General features: G+C 39.1%; 1 protein-coding gene and 1 non-coding gene across 6 annotated transcripts in view; both read left to right on the top strand.

The window, feature by feature from the left end:
* PDE4D (phosphodiesterase 4D) overlaps positions 1-15,877 on the top strand; it is a 1,415,237-nt gene that overhangs the window by 1,229,347 nt on the left and 170,013 nt on the right. For all 5 annotated transcript variants that reach the window (XM_047855197.1, XM_047855190.1, XM_047855204.1 and 2 more), the window contains one exon: positions 372-421. In XM_047855197.1, the coding sequence (XP_047711153.1) occupies positions 372-421 (50 nt within the window). The remainder of the gene's footprint in view (positions 1-371; positions 422-15,877) is intronic.
* LOC125147168 (U6 spliceosomal RNA) lies at positions 15,387-15,495 on the top strand. Its single transcript, XR_007145036.1, has one exon. It is a non-coding gene; the product is annotated as a U6 spliceosomal RNA (small nuclear RNA).

Raw genomic sequence — 15,877 nt, 5'->3', positions numbered from 1 at the left:
AGGGAAACCACTTGTTGCTTGACTGTTCTTCAAATTCACAAAGTTTGTGTTTGCTCTGTAAGCCCTGGTTTAATTGAATGCAGTCAATTAATAAGAACTTCCTCCTCTATCATGTTCCTGTGACATTTACTTCAGCCTTATTTTCCCCAAAGTCTATCACTGTGAGATTTAACTCTTTGCTTTTTTTGACATGTGTGATATTAACTATAGACTAGGAACTAATCTGGCTAGTCTGAGAGAAATCTTCATTTGCATGTCCTGCCTTAAAAATAATCCTTTGAATTAAAATGGCATATTGGAGATGACTCCGAGAGTCCTGAGATTAACATGCACCACATATTTACTGCTTTGTACTTTTCTCTCTTTGTCAGAAGATCACCCATGTGCAACCAACCATCCATCAACAAAGCCACCATAACAGGTAAGAAAGATCTAGAAGCTTACTCTTCTTCTGTCTAGAAAAAAAAAAAATCATATCTTCCAAGGTTCAGCATAACACTTAACACCAATTTTATATTGCAATTCTATAATTTTAAAGAAATTGTTCCCTTTTTCTCTCTATTATCATTTCTATCCTTGAGTCCACAAGTTCTCCGTTTAAGCTATTATTTGGGAAATCTTTACTGATGTGCCGTCTTTAAAGACCATTTAAATCTGTGCTGATACATTGCTCTCGGCATTTGTATTATGAGAGATAGTGTTACCTTCCAAATGTTGACCATATCGTTTCCAGGCTTATGCCATCAGCATGACATTATTGTGTGGTAGTTTGTTTTAATGAAAGGGAAAGCATAAATAAAAGGGACCTTACTGGTTAATTGATAACCCAGTTGTGTGCAGGAAGGAACACCATTCCAGTAGTCCTGATTTTGGCTCAAAGTGAGAATAAATTTACTTTGGGAGGGGAGAGAAGTAATTATACAACACAGGAAAGTTCAGTGAGATCAAAAGAACAGATGTTTGGGGAAAAGAAGGGAAAAGAAGGATGAGGGACATAAAGGGCAAAAAAAAAAAATCATCCCAATTCCTATTAATCTATTTTAGACATGGGGCTTGACCTCAACTGAACCAAAAACAGAACAAATGATCTCATTTTGCTGAACCTGAAACCAAATTGAACTCATTTAATCATTTCTTGAAACCCCAATTGATTCATTAAAATAATTGCCTGGAAAAGAAAACCTATGTTTTCTAAAATTATTACCAGAAGAAAATTAACATATTCTCCAAACTAGACCATTACTTCATTTGATTCAAGTGCCTTCCTTGGACTCCAACTCAGAATATTTTGAGAGCTCCTTATTAAGCTATTAGTGAGTACACTTTGCTTGAAAGTTAACTTCCCCACTCAGGTCAGCACTTTTAATCTGGTCTCCTTTGCGGTCACATCAGAGTTGATTCTGGAACAGTTGGTAATGTTGTTCTTTTTGGAATGTCTTTTGAATGGGATTTGTATTTCAACGAATATTAAATGTTTGGTTCTTTTTCCTATGTTTATCTTTCAAGATCTTGTTGGTGATGATTTTCAAGTGTCATTTCATAGTGTATGCCTTGTCCATCACATTTCTTCCTGTCATTGTTCAAGATATAGACTGAAATTCCTGTATATTAAAATAAGTTCTTTGATTAACAACTTTTTTTTCCCAGAAAGCTGAGTTCAATGTCAATGGGTCTCAACTGAGATAGGGGTGTAGAACTGGATGGCCCTGTCTCTGTACACTTGCCTATTACGTTGAGGGACAAGCAGGCCAACCTTTGTGAGCCTGCAGCTGGGGCTTCTAGTGAGAGAGGCCACATGGAAGCTCATCCCCATCCCTGCTTCAGGCTCTAGATCTGACCCCTATGCAGAGGGGTCACCTCCCCACCCCTACTATTTTTGCCACAAGCAGGACTCTGACATTGTAGTTTGAACAGAACGCAGTGCTATTTTGGTTCCTGGACGCTTGTGTAGCTTGAGGTCACATATGAGCCAGCCTCACAGGAGCATCCTCTCCAGAGAGCAGCTGCAGGTATCGGTGGAGATTGTTGTGTCCATCAGGGGGTGGTGGGTGGTCAGTGGTCCAGGCAGCTGTCCAACCACCCTGGCAGATGCCGGGAAGTGATTAAAGGGAGAGTAATTGCACTCAAAGGGCACAGACTTTTCTTAAACACATGTGAGAGACCCTATAGAAGCCCCCACAAATGTTCACATAGTGTTGAGGCCCAGGAGTTATACCAGAGGGAACTTTGAGCCATTGAAATCTGAGAATTAAGGTTAATATGGCCTCATTTGTACCCACAAGCTCCTGACCTGAGGCCTAGGGACAGTGGGGCTACAGAAATATCTTATCTAGGAAGGGAAACTAATTAACTGTCATTAACTGCTTAGTGCAGCCGTGTTCATCACAGAGCACAATGGGAAATTAACTAGAGAATGGCAGTCTTTTTTCCTTGTCCCAGCCTAGCCAACCAAGGTGGAAAAGTGGAATGGAGGCTGTGGGAATGAGGGCAATGGCAGGAAAAGATTTCTGTCTCTGAGCCCATTCTGAAAAAGTAGGCTCTTAAAAACATAAACTTGGATAGAAGTAAGACTTGAGGTACACAGAAAAGTGCATCTCCTTCCTCAGCCACTGACTGTTCAGGACCTATACATCCAGGTTCACGCCTCCTATTGTTAGAACCCAGCTATTCCTGTGTCATGGTCCTGGGAATGGCAGAAAAGAGTGTTAAAAAGGGTCAGTGGGGCACCCTTTAAGATGAACTTGACCTTCTTAGATATTTTGGTTAGGATCTGGAGGAACAGTGCACCATATGGCAGAGTCCAGGAGTGGTCCAAAAGGCTGCTGTGGTGCACAGCTCCAGGGGCCCCTGGAGGGCAACCACTTAGAACATCACAGATGGGCACCCCTGGAATTGTGTAGCATGGGTGTTCTGCCTGTCTAGAATTCAAATCATGCTCTACCATGATAGCTGTGTGGCCCTGGGCAGGCCACATACCCCTCTCTGCCTTGGTTTCCCCACTTATAAATTGGTTATCATATTTCATACAGTTATTGCTAAGTAAGGGGCATTCACATATGGATGCTCTCAACATCCTGCTTCACAGAGTAGGCATGCAAGACATTTTCTCTTTTGCTTTGCACTTGTTTTTATTCTCTGTAGGTAGAACAAGGGATGATGGAATGAGTAGGGCAGAGAGATGAAAGGAGGAAAAAATGAGAGAAAGAGGCTTGTAGGGTCATAAGAGAGAAAATATGGAGCCCCCCAAAATGGTCAAAACGACACACTTCCTTGGTGCCTGTCAAAAGTGGGTCTTCCTATTGCTCCCAGTGCTGTGTCCCTACTTTTCCTCACTGCCACACACATTGGTGGCCCTGTGATGTGGGCAATAAAGTATGGTGCGGAATCATTTTCAAAATCTAAAATAATGATGTCTCTACAACTTTTCCGTAAACCAACCATTTGATTTCTATAAAAGAACAGTTAAGAACTTTGTCTACATGCGTCACACTATGTTTTCTAAAGCTTTGTCCCACAGAACTTACAATACCTTTTCTCTTTTGAGATTATTCCATTTGACATGTGTTTTAAAGCCAGGGAAGTTTGATTTTATATCATTAGAGTTAAAGCGGGTAAATCACTTGGCAGTTTCTATTTCCATAACTAATGTACATTTCCAAATGTACATTTATAAATGAGTCTCATTACTAAAGAGCTATTTTGTTCTTTAGTGTGATATAACAAACACATGGCATGTGGGGTTTGGAGCTGGAGTACAAACCCTGGGTCTCTCATTTGCTTTATTCCCTCATTTGAAGAATGTAGATATGAGTAGCTAACTCTCAGTGCTGTTGCCGAAATCTGGGGAGATAATTTAGACAAAGACCAGAAGTCAGCAGGTTATGAGTAACTCCCCAAGTGTTTCTTCCTATAATCCTAATCCATGTCTGGCATCTATTGTTGTTGTTCTTAAAGCTAATTTGAAAGCTTGTAAGGTAGAGGAGGAAGACACTGATGATGTGTCAGTTTTTCTGGAACATTTCATCAATGATTGTTTTTAAACAGTAATCACAGGACATTTTAGGAATCCTTGTATTACTTAGAGCAAGGCTCACCTACTTAGGTCCTTAAGGGGCAGTGAATAATAGAACTAGAGTATGTTGAAACATGAGGGGGCAGCAAAGCGTCAGAGATGGCCAAGCCATCGCTGTATCGTGCTGTTCTGTATAGGTTTTGGAGTTTAGCTATGCCTCTTTAGACACAATTAGTCCTTTCGAGCATTTTGTTTTCAAATGATGTTAACTCAGGAAAATCTACCTCATACAATCTTGTCATGTCTTCACAGTATCACTTTTCACTAAGTTTCTAATTGCCACATTTTCAATCCCTTTAATCATTTTCAAATTAAGGATTTTCATGCAAGAATGCAACTCAGAGGAAATTTAAACTTCTCTATTGTAAAGTTGAGAAAACTGAGGCCTAGTGAGAGTAAATGGTACTTAGACATGGATCCAGGAATATATATCTCTGAGTCCAGGGGCCTTCTTACACCCCTGTAAAACCATTCATCATATTAGGGTAGCCTTCAGACCCACTTTAGAAGTGTATGCATTGAGAAAGTATAAGAAGTATTAAAGGATACTAATTTATGAGCAATAGATACAGAACTGTATTTCTTGTACATAAACTTGAAAATTAGAAAAAAAAGTCATGTCCTATCTCCTCCCTGGATAGGTCTTTATATTTAGAGCTGTTTCGATTATATTCACTGAATATAACCTCTGGCTCTCAGATAAATCGAACTTGGAGGTTTAAGGCAAATGTCTTTTGGCTCAAGATTTTAAAAAATACAAGTTTTTCTCTATAAGTGATAAAGTGAATATAATTGCTTACACTTTACCTATAGAGGGAGTCATGTGATACAGTGACTAGCATAAAGCAAAGTTGATTTTAGTCCACAAAAAAATTGGTGTAAGTCTCCACTCTACGTATTTTACCCTGAATATTCACAACCTCTTAAAAACCAAGTGTTTTCTAAATAGAATTTAGTCAGTTCGGTAAGTAGAAGATATAAAAAGTAAATTATCCAAATAGTACTAATTAGTTGAAACCCAGTGAGAATAAACTTAACCTTGCATGTTTATTGTTCTTCTAAAGCACAAAGTCATTCCTAAAATCCAACGAGGGGACAAAAAGAATACCAAAGGTACTTAACTGGAACAATTATTGTGTTATTATCTGGACTAATCATTTAACATTTTGAGCTTATTAAAGAAAAGACACCAAGAAAGTATTTTATGGTGACAATAGTGATGCTAGGTACTTAGCTAAGTCATTATAAGTCTGTGTGTGTGTGTGTGTGTGTGTGTGTGTGTGTGTGAGAGAGAGAGAGAGAGAGAGAGAGAGAGAATAACAAATAGTGTATATAACATAAAAAGAAATATGTACAATAATAATTGAAAGCAAGATATGCATAAAGAAGACAAATGGGTCTAGGTGAGAGAGGTCAAAGAGACATTGGATAGAAATGCATGTTAAGGTGGTGTGCGTGCAGGAGGAGACCAATCCATTGCACACAAGTCCACTCTACTAGTAACAGTCACCACTTCACCATGTACTTCCCCTATTTTCCCTTTTCCTTTAATAAGAGCACATTACAGCAAGACTCTGATAATTGCAGGAAATGGAAGCTCAGTTAGCTTTGTTAGGAATGTGATTGAAAAATGATTGTGTATGGGACTGTTTGTACATTGGCTTTAAAAAAAATGTTTATTTTTGAGAGTGAGCAAGTGAGGGAGGGGCAGAGAGAGAGGGAGACAGAGAATCCCAAACAGGCTCTGCACTGTCAGTGCATAGCCTGATGTGGGGCTCAAACTCACCAACTGTGAGATCGTGACTAGAGCCAAAATCAAGAGTCAGACGCCTGACTGAGCCACCCAGTTTCCCTGTACATTGACTTTTTTGCAAGTTTTTTTCTTATTTTACTTTGACACTTAACACATCTACTGACTATCGAGTGTTTTAAAGTTTTTAAGCCAAAAGAGGTTACTTTTATAAAAATTCCTTCATGAAAAAGACCTCTCCAGAAAAAGCATTGAATTGAAATATTTCCTTAAATACTTGAAGTATGACTATATGATTATTAAACTTATAATCTTTTAGAGGTATAAAAGTCTGTTTCTTTTTTATAAGCTAACCTGTTTTGCCTTTCTATACTTCTATTTAAATGTATATTTATAAATACATATGTGTGTGTGGAGATAGAGAGAGAGGGGAAGCAGGTCTAACACAATGACTTTTCAACCAGGAAGTGATTGAAATAATACTTGGCGTTATAAACAGTGAAAAAAACAAATGTGTAATCATGGGGAAAATAATTAATTGAATATCTATTGCCTGAATATCTGCTCTGGGTATTTTGTTACAACATTAATTGACATAATTAAATGAAACTGCGTGTTATTAAGTCAGCCAGTATGAGTTGAACCCTATAGATTGAAAACCTAGCTTTCCTTTTATTAGCTTTTTAACTGTGGTTAATTTACATAAATTCTCTAAGCTTTCATTTTCTCATAGGTAAATTCTAAGTCAATGATTGGTAGCAAGAATGTATTCAACAAGTGGTAGGTAGTGTAAGTGCTAGAATTTTATTATGATTATGATTATTATCCATTTGGTGAACAAATATTTTCTGTGTACCTTCTACATGGTCTGCAATAGGGTAGGTTTTAGAGATCAAGGTATGAGTAAAATGTGACTATTGGCATCAAGGAATTCACAATCGAGAGGAGAAGGAATCATGAATGATTATGTACAAGCCAAGTGGCCATAATTGAAGCAACTTCAAATACAGGTACTATCTATGGAAAGTTCTTTGCTGAGCTTTGAAGAATGTAGAGTTTTGCGTATAGTCAAGGGACGATCACCTGACCCCAAGGGGCCAGCAAGAGTGAGGTGTGGAAGCATGGGTGCCTGTCAGATCAGCAGACTAGGGACAGTAAAAGACAAAGAGAGTTGAAAGTGTACGGAGCAACAAAACAGGAGCAGTGAAGAGTATTGGAAGCCAGTGTTGATCATGGTGGACTTTGTTTTATGGGCAAGGGAAGATTATCAATCATTTTTTTTAAGTGTACTTATTTTGAGAGACAGAGAGAGAGAGAGAGAGAGCATGAGTGGGGGGGGCATAGAGAGAGAGGGAGAGAGAGAATCCCAAGCAGGCTCTGCACTGTTAATGCAGACACCGAGTTGAGGCTCAATCCCAGGAACCATGAGATCATGACCTCAGCTGAAATCAAGAATCAGATGCTTAACTGACTGAGCCACCCAGGTGCCCCAAGTCATCAGTCGTCTCTATGCAGCGGAGCAAGTATATAATTTAGAAAGACAATATTGGGAGCAGGATAGAAAACATACCAAAAAGAAGAGACTGAAGGCAGCCCCATCCTCATTAGCAGGCTGTTATCTGTCAAGTACACACTAAGGATAACGCAACTCTGAACTCGGGTGGTGGTGTCTCCAGTGAAGATGAGGGGATAGACTGACAACTGTTTTCAGAGACAGAGTTGAGAATACTTGGCAGTTGATTACCTTGAAGAGTGATGAGAAAAGATGTGAAAACAGAAGTCATACGGTGTTCATCACAGCACATGTATATAAGCATAAAAGATGGAAAACAACCCAATAATAATAAATACTGTAGGAATTCTGTTTTGTTATAAAAACCTATAATAAAAAGGTTTTTACATGAATTATGGCAAAATTTTAATCATGTAAAAATGCTACTATTTTAAAGACTACATGATAAGGTGCTAAGTGGGCATTAGGCACACATTTAATACATTTTAATTATGTGTAATGGATTAAATTTAAGACATTCTTAGCTGTTGACTAGTAAGTAGCAAAGGCTGATAGCTTAATCATTTTATATAGACTCTAGTGACAAACATGTATTTTTGGGGTCTCAACTGTTTGCCTCTTCTCACTTGGAAAAGGTACTAATGAGATGCTGCCTAATGATATCTCAGTATTGGGGAGCCACAGTGAAGAATTAACTATATTTTCAAATAATATATCCCTTATATAGGACAGTACTCTATCTGTTGATTATTGAGCCTATGACGCCTATGGCTTGACTATTGTATTATCCTTCTAGTGTTGAGCAAAGCTACCACGGAAAGAGAGGATCTGAATGTTCACCCAAGTCCACTGCAGCCAATATCCCTTCCTACTGCCCTGAGTTTGAAAAGGGCAGTATTTCCCAAACCTGCCTGACCAAAAGAGATCACCAGGGGATGCTTGAAAACAAAAATAAGAGGATAGATTCCCAGACAGTCCAGAACAGAATCTTTGGGACAAGACTCACAGTCTTTATGAGTGCTCCCAGATGATCCATTTGGGCAGCCAAATTTGGGAGAATCATGGAATACTGAATGATGTGGGTGAGAGTGCCAGTGCACAGTGGGGTCATTGAGTTGCTCGTAATTTGCTGGAAAATCACTGTCTTTCTGGAAAGTGTATTAGTGACATCCACACCCCCATGTAACAAACAATGCAGTCTAAGATAAACAAGATACTATGTGTGAAGTGCTGTGTGATTAGGAAGGAAAGACAAGGTGATACTATTATCAGTGTAAAGCACGTCATCATGGTCGTCATTACTGGGCTGCCATTGCTGTTATCTCTCAAAATGTATACAAGATTTTAATTAGACAAGCTCGCTCTTCTCCTAGAAGAGAAGTATCATGTCCATGTTTGCGTGTGAGGGTGGGAGCGGGCTTGGGAAATGTTATGTTTAGTAACTGTATTGTTTTTGTGTTCTTAGACACAGTACCAAGTTTCCTTAAAGAAAGAAAGAAAGAAAGAAAGAAAGAAAGAAAGAAAGAAAGAAAGAAAACAAAAGCTGCATTCTTAAGTTGCTCCCTTTACCCACAAAGGGCTTCCCACCCATGTATTCTGTAGAAAATATTCTAGGCATACTCAGAAATACATTACTGTGGTGGGGCAAAGCAGTGAAGATTCCTTTTGGTCTAATTTCCCAAATTTTACTGGTTAAATGTGACACTGAATTGTTTGACTCCATGAATCAACAGAGAGTTCACTTAGAGCAGCCTTCTTTCACCATCTCAGAAAATACTTTTAGAAAATCAGTTGGAGATGGTATGGATACTGACATTAATAAAAGGTAACATTTTCTGACATTTAATACTTACTGAAGACTCTACAGGCATAATCTCCTTTAAACCGTATGAGGATCCGATATACAGCCACAAATGACAGTGTAGATTACAGCTGACTCAAAGGAAAGGTTTCCCTTCTTAAGATCTATTGACATGTGCACAAAAACAAACAAACAAACATACAATCTGTCATCATCTGCCTCTTCCCTAGGACAGTGACTCCCTAGGAATTTTTCTTGTTCTTTTGTTCTTTTTTTTTTTTTAAGGAGGACAGAAAATAAATTTATATGGTCCTGTTATGAATGTATATGAATGGATAGTAGGATAAGATGATGGATAAGGTCTGGGGTTCCTGGGTGGATCAGTTGCTTAAGAATCTGACTCTTGGTTTTGACTCAGGTCATGATCTCACAGTTCATGAATTCGAGCCCCACATCAGGCTTCGTGATGACAGTGTGGAGCCTACTTGGGATTTTCTCTCTCCCTCTCTCTCTGCCCCTTCCCGGCACACTCTCTCTCTCTCAAAATAAATAAACTTAGACATTTTTTAAAAAGAGAAGGGATAAAGTCTATGGATACAGAGAAACCTTTGGGAAACCCTAAGAACTCAGTTACATAAGCTAAGGAAAGGATTCCTGCCTAGGATGTAGAATTCTTGAAGCATTCTTTAATTCCTACCATCCTCTTCCTGACTCTCCTGAAGTAACTCCTGAGAGTACCCTGGCAGGAACTTCCACAGGGAGCAGCAGTGTGGTCTGTGTGAGAAGTGCCTCACATAGAGTATGTCAGAAGTTTAGGGGCAAAAAGCAGTGCTTGAGGCTCCCACTCACCTTGCTTCTAGGACCACTTTTAACCCCTGAAATGGCACTTTCTACAAGTGATAAGATTCATCATGTCTTTGCTTTAGACTCTTTTTTTTTTAATTTTTTTTTCAACGTTTTTTATTTATTTTTGGGACAGAGAGAAACAGAGCATGAACGGGGGAGGGGCAGAGAGAGAGGGAGACACAGCATCGGAAACAGGCTCCAGGCTCCGAGCCATCAGCCCAGAGCCTGATGCGGGGCTCAAACTCACGGACCTCGAGATCGTGACCTGGCTGAAGTCAGACGCTTAACCTGGCTGAAGTCAGATGCTTAACCGACTGCGCCACCCAGGCGCCCCTGCTTTAGACTCTTGATAAGCCCATCATACCTGTTATATTTTCTTGGGTACGATTTCTAGCCACGAAGTTCCTTAGCTCTCTATCCCCCATAAGCACTTCCTCTAGATATTTCTGATGTCTAAATATCCAGTGCTTTTTAGTGTGTTATCCTCTCTCTTTCTCTGTGGTTCCTTTCTGACACTGTGGGCAGTCTGGAAGTATTTCTGCTTCACTGTATTCTACATGGGTGCTTATGACTTTTTCTTTCTAGTATGTTTCTGATATTTGCATATTGCACACTGAATTGTCTATGTGGAGAATCTCTTTTCTGTGTGCCCTCCTGGGTTTGCCCTTTCTCTCTCTGTTTCTAGGTTGTGAAAGACTGTGTTTAGGCTCTGGGACCCAGTGAGGCATAAAATACCTCCCCTGAGCTTTAGAACCATCATGCTGGAAGTTTTCTGAATTGAAAAAGATCAAATGTGTTTTGTTGATTGACAAAGAGCATTAAGTAAAAAAGAAAGCAGAGGGTTCACAAATGCTTGGATAGACAAATAGCTAAAATCAGGAAAGGCAGGAGGAAGGGAGTGAGGAAGAAATGAGTCAGGATGAGAGGTCTTTTTTCCTACAGAACCAGGAAGCTGTCTGCACTGGGATTTTAGCTCAGACACTGCAAAGAGTCCTGGGGACCCAGTTCAGGAACTTAGGGAAACCTTAGCAGCATGAGAAAGTAGAAGACAGACTTGTAAAAGAGTAAATGTCTTCCAAATAACTAGAGAGGGTGACAGAAAAGGACTCTCAGTCCTGGAACTGAGAGATTGAAGTTGAGGAACAGGCAAGGGCTTCTGAGACACTTCAAGTCTCTGACTGTGTGACTGTGCTGTTTAACAAGAATTGTTTACATACAAATAGACCTAGGTTTTCTTTTCCTGCAGGTTTTTATTTTGAAAAACAAATTCTACACTGTTGTAAGTTTTATTTGTGAATTTGATGTACAAGTGGGAACCTAGAGAAGAAGAGGGCTCAGAAGTCAGGAGATCGGGGTTTCATGAAAGCCGTGCTCTCCTGCTCACCTGCTTTGTGACCTTCGACAACTTACTCTATGCCCTGACTCTTTTCTGTTAAAATGTGGTGGATACGCATAATAATATCCTCCTAATTTTGAGGATTACACAAGATAATGCATGTAGAAAATTTGTCACAGTGTCTGGTAATAATAAATGGTAGCTCTTACTAAAAGGTGAAAAGCGCTTTATATATCAATGAGCATTACAAAACTATCAGTAGATGCTATTGTGCCATTCGTGTTGATCCTCAAAGTAGTTACCTTTGTAAAATGTACCTGTTTTTAGTCCAGATGCCACTGCTGAGAGTATTTTGGAAATAGTTTTGGGAATAGTTTATAGGCCAGAGAGGAAAGAGTCACCTCATTGGTTTACTGTCATGCTTCACTTTTGACAAGAAATACTATTTCCAATATGATTACCAATGCTAGTCAGCAAACAGGATGTCACAATAGCCTGGATCAGGCTAATTCTAGAAATGAATCCACTCCAAGGGATAAGACAATTTTGAGGCATTTGGAAGAAGTATAACAGACGTGGCAAGGAAATCCCAAGACAATGTCCTAGGATTGTAGAGTGATGGCAACATATAGAATAAGCAAGCATATAGGTAGGTGTTCACAGGGGACACTTCGAAAGAGTCAGCTTCATCTGAAATCCTGTCAGTTTCTGAGAGGAATGCAACAGTCTCTCGGAGTCTTTTTGCCTCTTCAACACACCTTGTACAGTCTGCATTTCTAAAGATCTTCCCAGCACAGTTCTCTTCACTGGAAACTGCTGAAGGTCCTGGAGATAAAGGAGAAGGCCAGTGTGTCCCAGCCCTACTGGCTGAGAGAGGGGCCCAAGCCCTCATCATTTCAACAGAAAGGGAAGCAGAGGAAATCAACCTGGCATTATACTACAAGGTTATTTCTCACTGTGTCTATCACATTATCACTGAGCACTTACAGTCCTTCAGCATCCTATTCTATGAGGATTCTCACCCAGCTCTCTTCTAGGCTGGCTTATACCCTTCCCTTAGATGATGGTACATCAGCAATGATCCTCCAGTGCAAGGTAAAACCCAACTCTGCTAACTTAAGTAAAATAGAATCTAGTAAAATGGAATCTACTTTACTTCAGTAAAATAGAATATTGGAAATAATTTCCAATTCCCTGAGAATTAGTCAGGAGGCTGAAGGATCAGGGTTGAAGGACTCCATTCATCTTCAGAATGCTAGAAAGGCACAAATGAAGGGAAATTCTCATGGCAGGAGCAATCTAGAGAGCCTCCTATAACTGTTTTGAGTTTCTTTGTTAATATGTCTAAGAGTTAAATTCCAATGAAGGGGTCTAACTGGTCTATTTTGGGTCTTGGGTCTTGGCTAAAGGAGAACAGGACATCTGGCTGTTCTCCCACACTATGTAACATAAGGTAGTACCAAGAGCCTAAGTTATAAGGCCAGATTATGTGGGTTCATATCCCAGCTCTGCCACTTACAGATGCTTTTCTTCAAACACTTCATTTAACCTTCCATATACTCAAGTCCCTGGTTTTTGAAGTAGGCATAATAGTAGTAATTTTCTCATAAGGAGTTCAATAAAATTGAGATGATAGTTATGGAAAACTAAGCACTATGCATGGCACATAGGAAGCACTTGATCACTTTGGACTATGCTATTATTAAAATTATCCAATGGAGACACCAGATAATTTCCTGAAACAAATTAGGGTACTGGTAGAAAAAAGAAATACATGTTGGTGGACCCCAAATTATTACTGATTATAGTGAGATAAGAAGATCGGCCACAACACACTTTATTTTGCTAATATATCTCTCAGCTTGCTGCTCTTTATAATATTAAGGTTCTTAGGAATGTGGATGACATTTGTTCATTAATGTATCCCTGGGAATCCAGTTCCTCTGAAGGTACAAAAGTGACTTGATTGCCTGACCATTTAAAACACACACGTTTATGCTTAGTTCTATACAGAGTTTCATGATCTGTGGCTCTCGGTTTGCTTATAAGGAATCAAAGTGAGGAATAATTTACATTTCTATGATCTTGGCTTAATAGTAATTTAAATGAACTGTGGTCTGGGTTTACTTTAAGGAATACAGAATAATAGAGACAGATTGTTTTTAAGCGTTTCAACTTTCTGAGAAAAAAACATGTAAGTAGACCCCAGTACATGAATGAGTTGGGGTTCTACGTTTATTTGAAGGTTCATTGTTTGATCTTTAGTTTTGGATATCCACATAGTGACCCTCATCAAAGTCCTTAGAAACAGCCTATACCCCCATTCCAGGAAGGTGAAGATTTCCTAAGGAGAAAGAATCTGAAGGACGACTTGAGGGCCCATGGAAAAGACTCCATTAGAGGCATCCATTAGAGGCATGACGTGGACTTAGATTTCTGAAGACAAACGGAAGCTCACGATAGAACACTGTACTATGCATTTGGAACATCCGGGTCATCATAAGGAGGAGGGCCCAAACCCTAGCTGTGGGGAGCTAGACTGAGTACCACGTACTGTGGCAGAACCATCAGGTAGAACCTCACTGCCCCCACAGTGGCTGCCTACAGAGCCACTGAAGCGCTGAATCTCTTGACTAGATCCTTCCACCTGACCACTGCCCTCCCAACCCAACACCCTGACAGAGCTTCTGAGGCCACCCAGCTCTGGCCTCTGTGTCTAAATCTGCCATCTTTGTCCCAACCCCTGCTCCCAGACCTGACCAACTTTGGCCCGTCCACCCAGCCATACCACGCCATGTCACCCAACACAAGGAAAGCGTTTTGACGCAAAACTGAAAGTACAGGCACCCTTAGTGTTACTTTTTTTGAAAGGTATGTGTTTTTCCAGGGGAACAGCTAGGCACTGTAAGAAGCTGGGCTTTGGTTTCATTCAATAAATACAGAGAACCCTGAATATATCACTTGATAGCCATTTCACTTTGAAGCAACTTATTCTCTGAGCCTCAATTTGTCATCTGTAGAATGTAAGTTAATAATTAACCTACCTCAGAAAGTTATTTTAAGGATTAAATGAGATGAATAAGCACCAAGCCTAGTATCTGGCACATAGTAGGGACTACGAAAGAAATTCTAATTCTTAAATAAACCTCTTTTTTTTTTTTTAGTGTACATTGAGTTTCAGAGGTAAATGAATCATCTTTACAATTGGAAGCTTGACATAAGGAATGATGAAGTAAACAACTAAATTTCTTTTAAAATTATTTTCCTTTACTAACTTGTCTTCTATTGTCTGTGTTCATACAAACTAGCTATGCCTGCTAAAATGTTTCCACGGCCAGCTCTTTTCTACATGTTTAAATTCCTAATTGTGCACACAATCTTAGTCACTATATTTTCATATGCAAGCAATTAAGACTCATTTAACAGTCCTCCCTCTGGAAGGTTTTGTTCTCCATCTGCCATAAATCAGATTCCTTAGGAACATGTTTGATTTTGAAACAATGTGAAAGTACTGTTCATTTTGTTCAAATTTCATTTATGTACCATTTTTTAAAGTGATGTAAATGGACAGCCACAAAAAGCTCAGCAGCTGGTCAAAACAAGACATCAAAGAAACCATTGAAATGGAGCAAAAAATTTAAAAAAAAACTAATATGCTAGGACAAAGCCAAATAAAAACCATAGTCTGATAAACATTTCAGACACATATTGCTCATATTTACTTTACAACAGATTTAAAATCTGGGAAAATAGGATTGCACCCCTGTTCCCAGTTGAGGGCAATGTATGTGAGGAAAAAGAGTGAAGGAAGCCAGAAGGAGAAGAACAGAAAAAGATTAGATTTGCATTTTTGCAGAAACATGCTACACAGCTACACATTTAAATAATAATAACCAGAAGACTCAAACAGATTTGTAGGACACTTTTTTGTTCATTTAAAACCCACTGGTAAGTATGGTTCTCCTTCATCACAGGTGAAGTCCATTTTAGTGTGTTCCTTGAGCTTTTCTCTGGATCACCAAAAAGAAGCTATGCTTGGCCAAATTAAGAGGGAAAAATAATTATTATGTGCTCATTTCAGCAGCACATATACTAAAATTGGAACAATAGAGAAAAGAATAGCACGGCACTTGCCCAAGGATGACAAGCAAGTCCATGTGAACTGGTAACTAAAATTCAGCAAAAAATTTGAAAAGAAATGATTGTTTTTTTTTTAATTTTTCAAGATTAAATACCACAATTTGGAGATGTAGCCCACAGAAAATAGTATCCTTTGCCTAAACATACCATTGTCTGGGAACTTGAAACAAATCACTAACATAGCTAACGCAGTAAATCCCCAGTTATATATCAATAGGATATTTTGTCCACCAGCTTCCTAAGGCTTTATAAGCTGAGTTGTTTTGATATCATTTGATGAAAGGTTCTGTAAAAGTTCAAAGTATTGTTGTTAATTTGGGCAGTCACACCTGCAAATTTAAAATGCCTTTGTGCACAGTGTAGCACAATCTGCTTTCAAATAAGACCTTCAAAGAGGTTAGATTCATAAGTGTGACAGA

Source organism: Prionailurus viverrinus, chromosome A1 (assembly GCF_022837055.1).
Source record: "Prionailurus viverrinus isolate Anna chromosome A1, UM_Priviv_1.0, whole genome shotgun sequence".
Taxonomy (NCBI): domain Eukaryota; kingdom Metazoa; phylum Chordata; class Mammalia; order Carnivora; family Felidae; genus Prionailurus; species Prionailurus viverrinus.
The sequence above is the reverse complement of the archived record's forward strand: the minus strand, read 5'-3'. Positions and strand labels throughout refer to the sequence as shown.